This window comes from Bufo bufo, chromosome 3 (genome assembly GCF_905171765.1).
Source record: "Bufo bufo chromosome 3, aBufBuf1.1, whole genome shotgun sequence".
Lineage (NCBI taxonomy): Eukaryota > Metazoa > Chordata > Amphibia > Anura > Bufonidae > Bufo > Bufo bufo.
Genome location: NC_053391.1, coordinates 192114476 through 192133933, shown reverse-complemented (window position 1 = coordinate 192133933; position 19458 = coordinate 192114476). Strand labels below are relative to the sequence as shown.

Here is a 19458-nt window from a genome sequence, read left to right as displayed (position 1 = left end):
ATACAGAGAACACCATAAAAACGAAATGGAAAAATAGTTAAAATTACCTCCATGTCCTCTTTTGTGATAAATAAACTGCTATTTGTGCCATCATTTGACAAAAGTTGTTGGATTTTCTCTGCCATTTCATTGAGAATAGAATCTTCTTCACGTTTTGGGCTGGCCTCAGCCTCCACCTCACCTTCATCCTCTGTTTTCACCATGAGCCTTCTTGATGAACCCATCTTTCTTCCCTTTTGTTTTCTTTTTTCCATGGTTCGATGATAACACCTATTGGTAAAAGGAAGTGGGGAAGCTGTGATTAAAGCGGCTGTAGTATTATATTTATAGGAGATAATTAACTGTTCAATGAATATCTAGGACCCCCACCAAGAAAGTGAGTCCCATTCCCTCGTCCTGATGGGGCGGTCAAGCATGTGTCCTATAGCTCCATTCATTCTCTATGGGACTGCACGGCTGTACTTGGCTGTCTCTAGCAGATCCATAGAAAATGAATGCCTGACCTGCCATTCCATCAGGGCAGGGGAATGAGCCCCCTGTTCTTTGGATTGGTAGGGTCCTAGTGGTCAAACACCCACCGATCTGTTAGTTATCCCCTATCCCTAATTGTTATTACATGGGGAATGCAAGGAGCTATTAAAACAGGCATGTCAGGAGTGGTGAAAGGTCCTCTTTAAAGATGTTCTAGTCTGAAGTCCTGACCCACTTTTCACTGTTCTAAAAGTGGCAAGGCTCACCAAAATTTGACCAAATGTCGTAAAATATGCATCAAAGGTCACACGTGGACATCACTTGCAACTTTTTTACGCCACTAAACTGGCATAGCAGATATGATAAATGACCCCCTAAATGTTATTGAAATACTCAGAATATGGTTAACTATAAAGCGTGCACTTTTAAAAATGGCCATACACATTAGATAAATGTCAGCTGAACCCACATATGTTGGAGGGAATAAGATGCTGCATGTTGGATTTTAATATGCCCAGGCATTTGTTTGCTTATTTGCCTTTCCTCATCAAAGACACAGTCATGCTCAGCAAGCCAAGTGTGCATGTTTGTGAAGGAGTCTGGAGGAATATGTATGGCCCGATTAAAAAGAGTGAACAATTCAAAAAAATCACATACTGGTTTTTTAAATTTGGGGAGAATAATTCATGCTCTTTGGGAATTGATCATGTTATATTTTTCTGTAGAGTTAGCACTTGTTCCTTTCTGTATAAAATCCCAGATTAACCCCTTCAGGACCCTGCCATTTTTCACCCTAAAGAGAACCTGTCATTAACTTTATGCTGGCCTCACTGAGGATAGCATAAAGTAGTGACAAAAATGCTGAATTCAGCGGTGTGTCACTCAGAGCTAATAGTAAGCGGCTGCCGAGAACCAGCATCATAATCATTGCAGCACAGGCCTTGAGAAGAGTCAAATCTACTTGAGAAGAGTCATGGTTATTCATAATCTCCTGCACTCTCACCCATCTTCTGATGATTGGCAGTTCTCTCCTAGAGACAAAGGGAGAAAACTAGGTAGAAGCCTGTCAGTCATCAGCAGGTGGGCAGGAATTCATGAATAACCATGACTCTTCTCAGGTGGCCGGGACTCTTTTCCAGGCCCAGTCTGCAATGATTGTGATGTTGGTTCTCGGCAACCACTTACTTTTAACTTTCAAAACGACGGACCGCTGAAATCAACTCACTTGTCTCTACTTTATGCAGGGCCGATCCTAGGGTCACAGGCGCCTGGGTGCAGAAATATTTCTGGCGCCCCCACATGGGCGTGGTTATCTTACTAACTCCTCCCCTTTACAATGTTTCTATGGCAACAACTTCAGCCCCCAACTTCAGCCCCACGAATCGGCGGCTCGGCTGCTCGGCTTAAAAAAAAAAAAAAGTCCCGACGGCTCGCTCGGCCAGGGCCGGACTGGGGATAAAAACCAGCCCTGGAAAAAGTTGCACACCAGCCCCACAGCATTGCGTCATTATTTACTTGTTTATAATAGGAGAAAGCATTCCTTTTAAAACACGTGTGTAAACACGAATATGAACTTTGCCCCACGATAGCTCTTTTGTAGAACCCCCATAAAAACTTACAGTTACTTGACTTGGCCCTTGGGGATCTCGGACGCCACTTCAACACTTTGGCCGGGGGCTCGGCGGAGCTGATGTTGTGCTTTAACCTAATGAGAAAGATTTCATAATAAGGATTTGGAGAAAGGGCAGAGGGATAGCAGAGCAGGGAGAGGCTGGTGCTGCTACTAGGGGGTCATACCATGGGGGAGTAATAAAGCCCACCATAATGCCCCCCCAGTAGTAATAATTCTCCTTATAAAATACCCCTTCTCAGTGCCCCCGTAGATGACCCCCATAGTGCCCCTCCCTTCCCCATAGTACCCACCATAATGTGTCCCAGTATAAAATGCCCCTATACAGAGCCCCCATATAAAATATCTTCTTTTTTAGCCTCAGTAGATGCCCCTATAGTGCCCCCCAATAATCTGCAGTAAGATGTGCCCCCATAGATGCCCCCAATCATGTGCCAGTAATAAGAGCCCCCCCACCATCATGTGCCAGTAGCCAGAGCCCCCCCATATCATGTCAGTAGCCAGAGCCCCCCCATATCATGTGTCAGTAGCCAGAGCCCCCCATATCATGTGCCAGTAGCCAGAGTGCCCCCAATCATGTGCCAGAAATAAGAGCCCCCCCACCATCATGTGCCAGTAGCCAGAGCCCCCCATATCATATGCCAGTAGCCAGAGCCCCCCCATATCATGTGCCAGTAGCCCCCCTTATGTGCCAGTAGCCCCCCTATGTGCCAGTAGCCCTCCTTATCATGTGCCAGTAGCCCCCCTTATCATGTGCCAGTAGCCCCCTTATCATGTGCCAGTAGCCCCCCTTATCATGTGCCAGTAGCCCCCCATATCATGTGCCAGTAGCCCCCCATATCATGTGCCAGTAGCCCCCCTTATCATGTGCCAGCCCAGTAGTCCCCCCTTATCATGTGCCAGCCCAGTAGTCCCCCCTTATCATGTGCCAGCCCAGTAGTCCCCCCTTATCATGTGCCAGCCCAGTAGCCCCCCTTATCATGTGCCAGCCCAGCCCAGTAGTCCCCCCTTATGTGCCAGCCCAGTAGCCCCCCTTATGTGCCAGCCCAGTAGCCCCCCTTATCATGTGCCAGCCCAGTATTGTACCTATATAAAAAAATAAAAAAAAATAATACACTTATACTTACCTCCAGCAATGTGATGCGATGCAGGCCGCCTCTTCCGTCTGTGTCCCTCGCTATACGGCTCAGGTGACGCGATGACGTCATCGCGCCGCCTGCACCGGCCTCTGATAGGCTGCCAGCACTAAGCCGGCAGCCTATCAGAGGAACAGGAGGGGACACACCTCTCCCTCCTCTGCCGCAGCACAGGCATCTGTATTGCCGTCCTGAGGACGGCAATACAGATGACTATGGAGATGAGCGCTTCCGCAATAGAGGCGCTCATCTCCTGCTCTGCCCTGCCGCCGGCCGCGGCCGCCCCCACTTGTCACCAGGGCCGCGGCCTTGCGGCACTCAGGCTTGCCGGCCCACCGGGAAATTTCCCGCTATCCCGGCAGGCCAGTCCGGCCCTGCGCTCGGCGCCTTTCGGGTGACAGCGCTGGGGTGCGGGGCACCCACTGCACCCCGTGTAGGATCGGCCCTGACTTTATGCTGCCTTTAGTATGGGCAGCATAAAGTTGATGACAGGTTCCCTTTAAGGACCAGGCCATTTTTTTGCAAATCTGACATGTGTCACTTTATGTGGTGATAACTTTAAAACGCTTTAACTTATCCAAGCCATTCTGAGATTGTGTTCTCGTCACATATTGTACTTCATGACAGTGGTAAATTTGAGTCAAAATATTTCATTTTTATTTACCAAAAATTTGAAAAAAATCACAATTTGCACAATTTCAATTTCTCTGCTTGTAAAACAGATAGTGATACCTCCTAAAATTGTACTTTACATTTCCCATATGTCTACTTCATGTTTGGATCATTTTGTAAATGACATTTTCTTTTTTGGGGGATTTTAGAAGGCTTAAAAGTTTAGAAGCAAATCTTGAAATTTTCCAAAACCCACTTTTTAAGGACCAGTTCAGGTCTGAAGTCACTTTGTGAGGCTTACATAATAGAAACCACCATAAATGGCCTCATATTAGAAACTACACCCCTCTCAAGGTATTCAAAACTGATTTTATAAACTTTCTTAACCCTTCCACAAGAATTAAAGGAAAATGTAGATGAAATTTCAAAATTTCACTTTTTTGGCAGATTTTCCATTTTAATCTATTTTTCCAGTAACAAAGCAAGGGTTAACAGCCGAACAAAACTCAATATTTATTGCCCTAATTCTGTGGTTTGCAGAAACAACAATGTGGTTGTAAACTGCTGTACGGGCACACGGCAGGGCGCAGAAGGAAAGGAATGCCATATGGTCTTTGGAAGGCAGATTTCACTGGGATAATATTAAGCTGCCATGTCACATTTGAAGACCCCCCAATGCACCCCTAGAGTAGAAACTCCAAAAAGTGACCCCATTTTGGAAACTACACCCCTTTAGGTATTCAAAACGGATTTTACAAACTTTGCTAACCCTTTAGGTGTTCCACAAGAATTAAAGGAAAAGGTACATGAAATTTCAGAATTTCATTTTCTTGGCAGATTTTCCATTTTAATCGTTTTTTTTCCACTAACAAAGCAAGGGTTAACAGCCAAACAAAACTCAATATTTATTGCCCTGACTCTGTGGTTTACATAAACAACCCAGATGTGGTCTTAAACTGCTGTACGGGCACACGGCAGGGCGCAGAAGGAAAGGAACGCCCATATGGTTTTTGGAAGGCAGATTTTACTGGAATAATTTTAAGTTGCCATGTCACATTTGAAGAACCCCTGATGCAACCCTGGTATAGAAACTCCAAAAAAATTACCTCATTTTGAAAACTATGGGATAAGTTGGCAGTTTTGTTGGTACTATTTTAGGGTAAATATGATTTTTGGTTGCTCTATATTACACTTTTTGTGAGGCAAGGTAACAAAAAATAGCTGTTTTGTCACTTTTTATTTTTTGTTATTTACAATGTTCATCTGACAGGTTAGATCATGTGGTATTTTTATAGAGCAGGTTGTTACGGACGTGACAATACCAAATATGACTATAAAATTTTTTGGTTGTTTGTTTTGCATAATAAAGCATTATTTTTTTTTTATTATATTTTATTGTCTCCATATTTATTTATTTTTTTGGGTGACTGTCTTATGTATGAGATGATGGTTTGATTGGTACTATTTTAGGGTGCATATGACTTTTTTTGATCGCTTGGTATTACACTTTTTGTGATATAATTGGATTTTTTGACACACTTTTTATATTTTTTATTTTTTTACAGTGTTCACCTGAGGGGTTAGGTCATGTGATATTTTTATACAGCAGGTTCTTATGGACGTGGCAATACCTACTATGTATACTTTTTTAAAATTTATTTACGTTTTATACAATAACAGCATTTTTGAGAAAAAAAAAATCATGTTTTAGTGTCTGCATATTCTGAGAGCCATAGTTTTTTAATTTTTTGGGTGATTGTCCTAGGTAGGGTCTCATTTTTTGCAGGATGAGATGGCAGTTTGATTGGTATGATTTTGGGGTGCGTATGACTTTTTGATCGCTTGGTATTGCACTTTTTGTTATGTAAGGTGACAAAAAATAGCTTTTTTTACACGGTTTGTATTGTTATTTTTTTTACGGTTTTCACCTGAGGGTATAGATCATGTGATATTTTCATAGAGCAGTTTCTTATGGATGTGGCAATACCTAATATGTATACTTTTTTTTAATTTATTATGTTTTACACAATAATATCATTTTTGAAACAAAAAAAATCATGTTTTAGTGTTTCCATAGTGTGAGAGCCATAGTTTTTCTATTTTGTGGGCGATTGTCTTAGGTAGGGTACCATTTTTGCGGGATGAGATGATGGTTTGATTGGCACTATTTTGGGGTGCATATGACTTTTTGATCGCTTGCTATTATACTTTTTGTGATGTAAGGTGACAAAAAATAGCTTTTTTGACACCGTTTTTTTAAAATCTTTTTTACGGTGTTTACCTGAGGGATTAGGTCATGTGGTATTTTTATAGAGCAGGTTGTTACAGATGCGGCGATACCTAATATGTCTACCTAATTTTTTTTATTTTTTTTTACATTTAACACAATAAAAGCATTTTTGAAACAAAAAAAGTCATGTTTTAGTGTCTCCATAGTCTGAGAGACTTGTCTTAGGTAGGGGCTCATTTTTTGCGGAATGAGGTGACTGTTAGATTGGTTCTATTTTGGGGGGCTTGGTGTTGCACTTTTAGTGATGTAAAGTGACAAAAAAATGTTTTTTTAACACAGTTTTAATTTTTTGGACGGTGTTCACCTGAGGGGTTAGGTCATGTGATATTTTTATAGAGCAGGTTATTAAGCAATACCTAATATGTCTACTTTTCTTTTTTTCCCTATTTTTTTACAATTCTTTTAACTTTATTTTGGGAAAAGGACGCTTTTTTTTTTTTTACTTGAAACTTTTAATTTTTTTGTAAAACTTTATTTTTTTAACTTCTTTTTTCACTTTATTTTTTGTCCCACTCTGGGACTTCAACTTTTGGGGGTCTGATCCCCTTTGCAATGCATTACAATACTTCTGTATTGTAATGCATTGGCTGAAAGTGTATTACACACTGTAATACACTCAGGGTACATGCACACGTTCAGGATTCATGTGCGGAGAATCCGCACTGAAATCCGCAGGTGTTCGCAGGCAAATCTGTGCGGTCAATCCGCATTAATTGGTGCGGATTTGCATACGGATTTGCGTGCGGATTCGGTGCGGATTTTCCGCATGCGGATTTCACTAAGTGAATGAAGAAAATCCGGTCAGGAAAAAAAAAATTAATTGACATGTCGCGGATTTTAAAATCTGCACCGCAGGTCAAAATCCGCGCGGAAAAAATCTGCATCGTGTGCATTGAGAATTTCAAATTCTCATAGAATACAATGGACATGACCTACGGTGCGGATTTTCCGCACGCAAATCCGCGCGGAAAATCCGCACGCAATCCTGATCGTGTGCAGGGGGCCTTACAGCTTCCTGCCTGTGAGATCCCTGCCTTCCCTGCCATCGGGTCCCCGTCACAGCAGTGCGGGTAGCCGATGGCCACCTCGCACCCGGCAGGATCTCACATGTGTCGCCGTCAGCGCTGACCGCGGCAGTGCGACGGTTAATGCTCCGGCATTGGTGTTTTCACCAATGCCGGCGTATGCAGCAGGGGACCAGCTATCAGTGACTGCTGGACTCCTGCCTCTAGTCAGGCGGGCGCAGCTCCTGCACCCGCCCGATCAGCCTGCCGTACATGTACAGGGAGTGCAGAATTATTAGGCAAGTTGTATTTTTGAGGATTAATTTTATTATTGAACAACAACCATGTTCTCAATGAACCCAAAAAACTCATTAATATCAAAGCTGAATATTTTTGGAAGTAGTTTTTAGTTTGTTTTTAGTTTTAGCTATTTTAGGGGGATATCTGTGTGTGCAGGTGACTATTACTGTGCATAATTATTAGGCAACTTAACAAAAAACAAATATATACCCATTTCAATTATTTATTTTTACCAGTGAAACCAATATAATATCTCAACATTCACAAATATACATTTCTGACATTCAAAAACAAAACAAAAACAAATCAGTGACCAATATAGCCACCTTTCTTTGCAAGGACACTCAAAAGCCTGCCATCCATGGATTCTGTCAGTGTTTTGATCTGTTCACCATCAACATTGCGTGCAGCAGCAACCACAGCCTCCCAGACACTGTTCAGAGAGGTGTACTGTTTTCCCTCCTTGTAAATCTCACATTTGATAATGGACCACAGGTTCTCAATGGGGTTCAGATCAGGTGAACAAGGAGGCCATGTCATTAGATTTTCTTCTTTTATACCCTTTCTTGCCAGCCACGCTGTGGAGTACTTGGACGCATGTGATGGAGCATTGTCCTGCATGAAAATCATGTTTTTCTTGAAGGATGCAGACTTCTTCCTGTACCACTGCTTGAAGAAGGTGTCTTCCAGAAACTGGCAGTAGGACTGGGAGTTGAGCTTGACTCCATCCTCAACCCGAAAAGGCCCCACAAGCTCATCTTTGATGATACCAGCCCAAACCAGCACTCCACCTCCACCTTGCTGGCGTCTGAGTCGGACTGGAGCTCTCTGCCCTTTACCAATCCAGCCACGGGCCCATCCATCTGGCCCATCAAGACTCACTCTCATTTCATCAGTCCATAAAACCTTAGAAAAATCATTCTTGAGATATTTCTTGGCCCAGTCTTGACGTTTCAGCTTGTGTGTCTTGTTCAGTGGTGGTTGTCTTTCAGCCTTTCTTACCTTGGCCATGTCTCTGAGTATTGCACACCTTGTGCTTTTGGGCACTCCAGTGATGTTGCAGCTCTGAAATAAGGCCAAACTGGTGGCAAGTGGCATCTTGGCAGCTGCACGCTTGACTTTTCTCAGTTCATGGGCAGTTATTTTGCGCCTTGGTTTTTCCACACGCTTCTTGCGACCCTGTTGACTATTTTGAATGAAACACTTGATTGTTCGATGATCACGCTTCAGAAGCTTTGCAATTTTAAGAGTGCTGCATCCCTCTGCAAGATATCTCACTATTTTTGACTTTTCTGAGCCTGTCAAGTCCTTCTTTTGACCCATTTTGCCAAAGGAAAGGAAGTTGCCTAATAATTATGCACACCTGATATAGGGTGTTGATGTCATTAGACCACACCCCTTCTCATTACAGAGATGCACATCACCTAATATGCTTAATCGGTAGTAGGCTTTTGAGCCTATACAGCTTGGAGTAAGACAACATGCATAAAGAGGATGATGTGGTCAAAATACTCATTTGCCTAATAATTTTGCACTCCCTGTACAGTGCTGGTCCTTAAGTCACATCCACCAGCGCCGTACATGTACGGTGCGGGTCCTTAAAGGGTTTCTGTCACCAGAAATACCTAAATTAAACTGGCTGACATTAGCAATGTGCTAATTTCAGCTGAACCTAACTAGCCTATTCCTAGTTTTAACTATGCACCTGTTACTCCATAAATGTAACTTTTATAATATGCAAATTAGCCTCTAGGAGCAGGAGGGGGGGCATTGTTCCTGCTCCTAGAGGCTCCGTTCTCCCACCTCTGTCACCTCTCTCCAAGTCTTGATTGACAGGGCCGGGCAGCGTTCGCATCCTCCTGCCGGCCCTGAATGTATGGTAAATCTCACGCCTGCGCCGTGCCGTTCAGTATTCGGCGCAGGCATAGTGAAGGACGGACACTCACTGGCTGCCGACTTCCTTACTGCGCCTGCGCTGAATACTGAACGGCGCAGGCGTGAGATTTACCATGCATTCAGGCCCGGCAGGAGGATGCGAACGCTGCCTGGCCCTGTCAATTAAGACTTGGAGGGAGGTGACAGAGGTGGGAGAAAGGAGCCTCTAGGAGCAGGAGCAAGCCCCCCCCCCCCCCCCATCCCCGCTCCTAGAGGCTAATTAGCATATTATAAAAGTTACATTTATGGAATAACGGGGGCATGGATAAAACTAGAAATAGGCTAGTTAGGTTCAGCAGACATTAGCACATCGCTAATGTCAGCCAGTTTAATTTAGGTATTTCTGGTGACAGAAACCATTTAAGGGGTTAATGACAGTTTTCATGAAACCAATATCTATGGCTCAGAGTTTCACAATACACATTTAAACATTGCCATAAAACATAAGAAGACTTGCCCGAGGTCGTAATTAAAATTGGTTGTTCTGTAATAAAATAACATTGAGACAATGGCACCATTTACAGGTCTCTTGGCTGAGGGATAAAGTGAAATAAAATTGATATATAGCAAACTGTGTTTTAATAGATGGCAAACATATAGGGCCAGATTTATCATGACTCTGACAGCTCACTCCACTTTCACATATGGCTAAAGTCAGTTTTAGCCAAGTCAGATTTATGATCGGCCCTTTAAGACTGTAATAAATGTGGTTTGACGGTAGCAGTTTATCCGTCAGTAAGCAGCTTTACAAAAGTCGCACATCTTTACGAAAAAGTCGCACGTCTTTACGAAAAAGTCGCATGTTCTATTAAAAAGTCTCATAAGATAAGCATGGTCCTCACTGGAGTGAAATTGCGAATTTTTTTGCTACTTTTTTGTGACCTTTTAAATAGTCGCAATAGTAAATCTGTCTAGAGATTCATTTACATAAGAAAACACGCCCACTTTCAGAAGACTGGCGAGCATAGTGCAGAGCAGAAAAAAGTCGCAAATTTTTGCGGTTTTAGTGATTGCGCAAAAATTTGCGACTTTTTCACTCCATTATTCTGACTTGAGCTAATGATAAATCTGGCCCATAGTCCTGTTTTATTAACTGAACCCATCATCTTTAGGCTACTTTCACATCAGCGTTTTCCTTTCCGCTATTGAGATCCTATGACGGAAAACACTTCAGTTTTGTCCCCATTCATTGTCAATGGGGACAAAACTGAACTGAAGGGAACGGAGTGCACCAGAATGCATTCCGTTCCATTTCATTGCGTTTCCATGACACACACAAAAACGCTGCAAGCAGCATTTCTGAGTGCGTCCTGGGAAACTGATCAAGACGGATCCGTCATGACTCACAATGTAAGGCCTCATGCACACGAACGTTCTGTTTTTTGCGGTCCACAAATTGCGGATCCGCAAAACAGTGTGCCTTCCGCAATTTGTGGAATGGAACAGACGGCCCATTGTAGAAATTCCTATTCTTGTCTGCAAAACAGACAAGAATAGGACATGTTATATTTTTTTTGCAGGGCCACGGAACTGGCCCGCACCCGAGCCACAAAAACTGCAGGTCGGATACGGACCAGAACAACGTTCATGTGCATGAGGCCTAAGTCAATGGTGACGGATCCGTTTTCTCTGACACAAAAGAAAAAGAATCCGTTCCCCATTGACCTACAATGGTTTTAGAGATGGATCCGTCTTGACCATTTTAGAGATAATACAACCGGATCCGTTCATAACAGATGCAGGCAGTTGCATTATCATGACGGAAGCATTTTTGCTCATCCATGACGGATCCAGCAAAAACGCAGATTTGGCATCTCTGTTTTATCATTATCTGTATCTCTTGGCAAGGGTAAGGAAGATTCTTACAATACGGAATAATTCAATGTAGGTATCATATGATCACACCAGTTTTGAACCATTTTAAGGCTCCATTCACACGTCCGCAAGTGTTGTCCGCGGACCCATTCATTCTCTATTGAATCCGCATTTCCGGAGCGCGGCCCCGATCTTCCAGTCCGCAGCTCTGGAAAAAAATAGAGCATGTCCTATTCTTGTCCGCAATTGCGGACAAGAATAGGCATTTCAATGTTGGTGACGGCCCGGTGTATTGCGTATTCGCAATTTTCGGATCCGCAATGCACTACGGACGTGTGAATGGACCCTAACTGTATCAGTTATCAAGTTTACAGTTTAGCAACCTTCAGTAGGGATAAAGTTTGTATTTCATATATATATAAAGTACTAATGTTGAGGTTACCTGACATACAACTGCCACCATAACCATCCTGGAGATGTAGATGAGGTTTCCGGCCTAGTGATCTACATATTTTCATATTATAGGAAAAGGTCTTAACTACTTTTGCAGTTTTATTACCACATTCCTGTTCTTCCCTTCCCTTGCATTAACTTTCTCCCTTTTTAGTAAGCTCCTTTTTATGAGTTTTGCAGTGATTTGTAGATAGAGTTATTTATGTCTTATCATTACCTTAACTCTAGTCATATGGCTGCCTAGTCATTGTATTCTTTATGATCAGACATGCTTAATTTATGTCTCTGATTGTTCATCTTTTGAAAATTTCTATAAAAAGATGTTTAAAAAGATGTAATGGGCAGTGGGTGTAGGCCCACTGGACCAACTAACCAATTTTTCTTTGGGCTAACTCTAAGGGCCTTATCTGGACTTTGCTGCAGGGGAGACACCAGGCGGCTACCTCTTGAGATAGTCCAGGTGTAGTTGTCAGATGACCCACAGGGGTCAGAAGTTACAGGCGATATGCTGAGGGGTCAGGCAATATTCTTAGTCAGGGGACAGGCTTAGGTCAGGACAAGCAGAGTTCAAAAATATCCGAGAAACAAGTCTGAGGTCAGGACAGGTGGCAATAGAGCAATATAGGAAACAGGCTAAGGTCAAGACAGGCAGCGGAGAATCAGAGTCGGTTGTCAGGCAGAAGTTCGGTACATGGGCAGTCAGGCAAAATAATGCACCTTCACTGGTTAACCAGAGACTAGGAACCTAAAGGCCCGGCACCCTCTCATTGGGGAAGGTGTCTTATATACCCATGGGTGCCAACAATAGGCTGGGGAGGGATTTGGATGTGCATGTGCTGGCCCTTTAAGAGGACAGGAAGGAGCGTATGTGCGCCCTATTGGACAGACCAGGAGGCCTACACAGATAATGCAGGCCATAGCCTGCAGAATACACAAGACGCACTTGTAGCCAGGACTGTCGCTTGCTGGGAGAGGAAGACGAATGTACCTGGACCACCGGCTGACGGGGTCATGATTTTAAGAATTTATGACAGAGGGAGCCTGCTGGTTTAGTAGCACAGCCAGTGGCTGGACCCGCCCCAGGTGCCAAACACCCTCGGCACGTCACTGAGCACAATGCTTGTGCCCACCGCAAGAAGGGGTGGGGCAGCAGCAGGTATGGAATGTCAATGCAACAATAGGCAATGCCCATCACATTCTGCCCAAGGCAATATGATTCACCAGCTACCTTTGACATCTCCCACTGATTTACAGCTATAGATTAAAAGTTCAATTTAAAAGGCTTCTCTGGGAATAAAAATATATTCCCAAATACCTTTCATTAGTTATAATGGCTCATTTTATCTAGGGAGCGATCATTAGGAGAAATAAAATGGCCGCTGTGCTATTAGTACACACAAAACCTGTCTTAATTACACAGCAGGACAAGTTACTTAAAAAGGACCTTTCACTAGTTTAAAAACTAAAAACTAACTATATCTTTTATTCAGGATAATAATCCCTGACAAGCAGAGCAGAGAGGAGGATGAGGCAGCTCTTTACCTCAGTGTTGGGAAGTAACTTGTCCTGCTGTGTGATTAGGACAGGTTTTGTGTGTACTAATAGGACAGCAGCCATTTTATTTCCTCTGATGATTGCTCCCTAGACAAAACAAGGCATTATAACTAAGGAATGGTATTTGAGAATATATTTATAATAAAGTAATATTTAAGTTTTTTCACTTTTATATTCCCGAAGAACACCTTTAAGTGGAATGGCCACTGCAACAGGGTGACAGGGTAAACCATAGCAACAGGTTAAAGGGTTTCTGTCACCCCACTAAAGTGTTTTTTTTTTTTTTTGGGCTAGTTAAATTAGTTATATAGCGATATCTGAAAATATAATAGTGTTCCTTACTTTGATCCAGCAGTTTAGTCAAAAAACGAAGTTTTATCATATGCAAATTCCGTCTCTACCAGCAAGTAGGGCGTCTACTTGCTGGTAGCTGCTGCAGAAATCCGCCCCCTCCTCTTGTTGATTGACAGGGCCAGCCGGGATCTCCTCCTCCGGCCAGCCCTGTCGGCATTTCAAAAATCGCGCGCCCGTGTTGAATCTGCGCAGGCGCTCTGAGATGAGGAGGCTCGTCTCCTCAGAACTCCCTCAGTGCGCCTGCGCCGATGACGTCTTCTATTTCGATGATGTCATCGGCGCAGGCGCACTGAGGGAGCTCTGAGGAGACGAGCCTCCTCATCTCAGAGCGCCTGCGCAGATTCAACACGGGCGCGCGATTTTTGAAATGCCGACAGGGCTGGCCGGAGGAGGAGATCCCGGCTGGCCCTGTCAATCAACAAGAGGAGGGGGCGGATTTCTGCAGCAGCTACCAGCAAGTAGACGCCCTACTTGCTGGTAGAGATGGAATTTGCATATGATAAAACTTCGTTTTTTGACTAAACTGCTGGATCAAAGTAAGGAACACTATTATATTTTCAGATATCGCTATATAACTAATTTAACTAGCCCAAAAAAAAAAAATCACTTTAGTGGGGTGACAGAAACCCTTTAAGGCCTCATGCACACGACCGTTGTGTGCATCCGCGTCCGTTCCGTCATTTTTCACAGTTTAGCGGAGGTCCCATTCATTTCTATGGAGCTGTGAAAAAAAACTGATAGTCCTCCATTTTTTCTCCGCGTCCGTGATTCCAGTCCGTCAAAAAAATATAACCTGTCCTATTCAAGTCAATGGGTCCGTCAAAAAAAACGGATGCTCAACTGGTATGTCATCCGTGTCCGCGTCCGTGTCCGTTTTTTTCTACAAGACCTTGGTGCAATAAAATTACACTTTTCATTAACCTTCCTTTTTTTTCCCCTGTCAGACAAAAAAAATTAAAGACACAAGGAAACACAACTGAAGCAAAATCGGACACGGACCACTGAAGCCAAATCACTGAAAGTGAAAAAACACTGTCGTGTGCATGAGGCCTAAGTGTAATAAGGCCTCTTTCACACGAGCGATACAGATTGTGTCAGGAGCCTTTCAGGGGAAAAAACTGATAGTTTTGCACACAAGTTCAATCAGTTTTTCATTTTTTTCCATGCGGATGCAATTAGTTTTCATGCGTTTTTCACTTGTGTGAAGAAAAACCAAAGAATAACACTAAAAGTCTCCTAGAAACCATCAGTGAAAAACACATTGCATCCAGATGCCTTCCGTTTTTCACACAAACCCCATTCATTTCCAAGGGCCCAGGACTGTGTGAAAAATGCATAACCAAGAACATGCTGCAATTTTTTCTGAACACAGACATGATGTGTGAAAAACGGAACGGAAAACTTGCTGATGTGAAATTATCCTGAAGGACACCTTTTCTTTATAACAGGGGCAAGAGCTATTCTATGTGCTTAACTTCTTAGTGACCAGCCTGTTTACTGACCAAGCGGATTTTTTACATTTTTTCATAGTAGCCTTCCAAGAGCTATACCTTTTTTATTTTTCTGTCTCTGTAGCCGTATGGGGGCTTGTTTTTTGCAGAACAAGTTGTAGCTTTTAATGGTGCTATTTTGAATACATATAACTCTTTCTGGGAGAGGGATAGGAAAAAACAGCAATACTGCCACTGAGTTTTACTTTAGAAATTTTGCAGCGTTCATTTTTTAGCATAAATAACATAATAACTTTATTCTCTGGGTCAGTTTGATTACAGCGATGCCAAATACATATAGTTTTATTTTATGTGTTACTACTTTCGCACAATCAAAAACCCTTTTTTAAAAAAAAGAAAAAAATGTTTTTGCATCGCCGCATCCCAAAACCCAGAACTTTTTCTTTCGACTGAGCTATGTGAGGGCTAGGGCTTGATTTTTGTGCGGCGATTAGCAGATTTCATTGCTATCATTTTGAGCTACATAACACTTTTTTATCATGTTTTATTCAGGTTTTTTGGTGGTAACTAAGCAAAAAGTATCAATTATGGAATTTTTTTGTTTTGTTTTTTACCGCGTTTACTGAATTTACTGATATTTGCATTGTGTGGATCGTTACAGACGCAGCGATACCAAACGTGGATTTTATTTTTGCAATTTTTTCAACTGAAAAGCGTTTTTTCAATTTAAAAAAAGCATCTTTTTTATTAAAGTTTTATTATTTAATATTTTTTTTTTTCCTTTTTACAACCATGTAATAGACGAGGCGCAGGCTGCTGAGAACTGCTGGAGGTAGAACTGAGTCCTACACTAGGCCACGACCTGTCTTCACTGGAATTGGCATGCAGAGATCTCATTTGCGGGGTGCTGATTGGATACAGAGGGAATCCGCTCCCTCTGTAATCACTTATATGTGGCTGGCCCCTTTGCCCGCGGCATTTAAGGGGTTAAACAGCCCAGATCGGTGCTCCTGCAGGAGCGCGGCTGTCATGTGAAAGTGCAGTGCTTAGACTGGGCCAGCCTAAGGCCCTTTAGCCAGCGCAAAAAGGAGTATTGGTGGTCACTAAGGGGTTAAAATGGTTTGACAGGATTAGAAAAATACGGCAATTTTTTTCCAAACAACTGTGCCGTATTTGTCCATATTTACTGTTTGTCCTATTCACTACAATACAGCTGAGCTGCAATACCAGACACGTTTGCCTCTGCACAGTGAATAACATCACAATTGAGGGAGAGGGGAACATAATAAGTACGCTCTGTAATCACTCGTATACACTATATAAAAAGATTAGATAGATAGATAGATAATACATAGATAGATAAATGATAGATAGATACATAGATAGATAGATAGATAGATAGATAATAGATATATAAATAATAGATAGATAGAAAGATAATAGATATATAAATAATAGATAGATATTTAGATAGATAGATAGATAGATAGATAGATAGATAGATAGATAGATAGATAGATAGATGATAGATAGATAATAGATAGATAGATAGATAGATAGATAGATAGATAGATAGATAGATATATAGATAGATAGATAGATGATAGATAGAAAGATAGATAATAGATAGATAGATAGATAGATAGATAGATAGATAGATAGATGATAGATAGGAAGATAGATAATAGATAGATAGATATATGATAGATGATAGATAGATAGATTTTATTATTCCTTCACAAGTTACAGAAGTCACATGAATTCATTTTCTTCAACAGCAGGTGACACATGGTATTATAAAGCATTCCTGTATCTACTGAAACAGATTAAAAGAACAGTAAATGATGCATTTTAGGGGTAACATACCTTGCAGCAGATAATGGGTGTGATACTTGATGGGTTTAGTCTGCAGCTTTTTAGTTATCAAGCAGTTTCTCCACTTGTTAGCTGCGCATGTAACATTGTATTGTGTCATTTACTTACTCAACTGAGTCTTTCCGCTCTCAACTTGGAACATTGTTCTGACTTTTTAAGCACTTCCTTTGTAAGAGGAAATTGGTCAAAACTGATAAACAGTGTAAACTAAGTAGTACTGTAGGTTATAGTGTGAGCAACAACATAGTATAAGTAGGTGAAAGCTAAACTGGAAAAAGTCTAATGCTATACTACTGTACATGGAAATCTGGAAAGCATACTTACACAGAAATTTTACCTAGTAATATTAGTAATAAGGATGGATGACGGTATAGTACTAGCATTGCTATTGCAATGAAATAAAAGTAATAATGAGTAGTATTTATACAACTACATCATAAACCACATTGTTGTCTGATATTGAAAATATAATAGAAGCACATAGGGTCATGATTAGAGATGAGCAAATTTTTCAAAAAATTCGATGTACAGCACCTCAACCAGCCTATGTTCATATAAAAAACTCGATAGATTATTAAAGAAACTATCTAGTTTATTATTAGACAGATCAGAGCTGAGATGACTTCTAGGTATAGAGGAAAGCTACTCTTTTCCCCAGGATCTACCGTATCAAAAGTTGCTGTAGGAACCCCCATATTCAATTACCTGGTAGCATCTTGCTGCTGTGTGAGTAGGTAATATTTGAATGCATCCGTACAGTGGGCCCCCAAAATAAATTTTACTGGTGCTCCCTAGGCACCCCAGTATGAGACTGTAGAACGCTGTGCATTGCAGAAACATGCATAGGGAGTCTGCTGTGGTAGTTAAACAGTTACTTTGCATCTGTATGACAGGCAGATGACAGGCGTCACTCTAAGGGTACTTTCACACTAGCGTCGCTGGATTCCGGAAGGCAGTTCCGTCGCGGGAGCTGCCTGCCGGATCCGGCAATCTGTATGCAAAGGATACCATTTGTAGACGGATCCGGATGCGGATCCGTCTCACAAATGTATTGCAATACCGGATCCGTCTCTCTGGTTGTCATCTAGAAAAATGGATCCGGTATTTATCTTTTTCACATTTTTAAAGGTCTGCGCATCCGTTTTTCTGGCACACTTAGGGCCGGATCCAGCATTAATGCATTTCAATATAAAATAATGCCGGATATGGCATTCCCGGCATGTGTTCCGGAATTTTGGACGAAGAAAATACTGCAGCATGTTGCAGTATTTTCTCCGTCCAAAAACCATACAGTGACTGAACTGAAGACATCCTGATGCATACTGAACGAATTGCTCTCCATTCAGAATGCATTAGGATAAAACTGATCAGTTCTTTTCCGGTATTGAGCCCCTAGGACGGAATTCAATGCCGGAAAAGAATAACGCTAGTGTGAAAGTACCCTTAACTGGGTGAGAGGCCTAAATCAGGATTTGGGGGTACTATCTTTCCTTGGGGAGAGAGCACCTTAATCGGCGTGAGGAGACTTATAGGCCATACATGCTCCTCTGGAATTCTGGGAAGAAAGGGATACAAATGCGCTCTTAACAAGCTCTGCCTCTAATGCCACCAGATGAAATGTTTTCCTGCTGCAGAAAGGGAAGCCAAAAGACTTTAATGTTAAGAAACATTATGTACGCAGCTTTCTGTAGCTTTCGGCAAGCAGACGCCTGCCTCCCGCATGTCTGAACAGGAGGCCCCCCTCTGCCCTGCAGGAGTCCACCACCATCTCTACTACCACAAGCAGCAGAAACTGTAGCAGCCAGTTCAGTATCATCAACATGATGGAGCAATTTTTTCATGTGCTGCACCAGGCTGACACAAATCAGCAAATGGAGACATACCTCCTGAACATCTAGGCTCAGTGCTACCTGGATTCTGGCCTTTGACTAGTGTATACCACGTTCCATGACCCCCTGGACTACTCTTTCCACAACTACACTGTATGGCTGCTGCTCCCAATTAAAAGGGAGAATTTTTCCAGGCTCATTCAGTACAAGCCACTTTCTCTTCTGACAATTAACACTTGTGCATGTATGAATACAGGCAGGCATTCTGCCCACATTAACGCATCATTTTTGGATGCCTGTGCAGAACAAGCTACTGTTTCATATGACAATAACATGCATGTATTTTGGACACTTGGCTCCAACAAGCCACTTTTTTCCATAACACCATGTGTGTTTAAATACCATCTTCCCCTAAGAGACAATTTTTGGAAGCTTTCTGATATAAAAAAAAGCATACCTGGATAGCACATGTGATGTTGCAGTGTGTTTGTTAACCATCAACCATGCTTTTAGCCACAGCTATGTATGTCAGTGTCACTCTGACATTACTTGCTATTATAGATGAGGACTGCCCTGCATAACTGAAATGGGATGGATCCGTTATGCAGACCATAGATTTCTATTATGACAGAATGAATAACGAAATGCCTCTAAAGTAGAGTTGAGCGAACACCTGGATGTTCGGGTTCGACGAGTTCGGCCGAACTTTCGAAAAATGTTCGGGTTCGGGATCCGAACTCGACCCGAAC

The 19458-nt window shown here is 42.2% G+C and overlaps 1 protein-coding gene across 1 annotated transcript in view; it reads right to left on the bottom strand.

The window, feature by feature from the left end:
* The window catches only part of LOC120994950 (ras-related protein Rab-44-like), a 148381-nt gene extending 131378 nt beyond the window's left edge, over positions 1-17003 (bottom strand). Inside the window, 2 exon segments of the mRNA XM_040423861.1 lie at positions 48-270; positions 16872-17003. Coding sequence (XP_040279795.1) covers positions 48-254 — 207 coding nt within the window. The 5' untranslated portion in view covers positions 255-270; positions 16872-17003.
* Positions 17004-19458: the final 2455 nt, after the last annotated feature.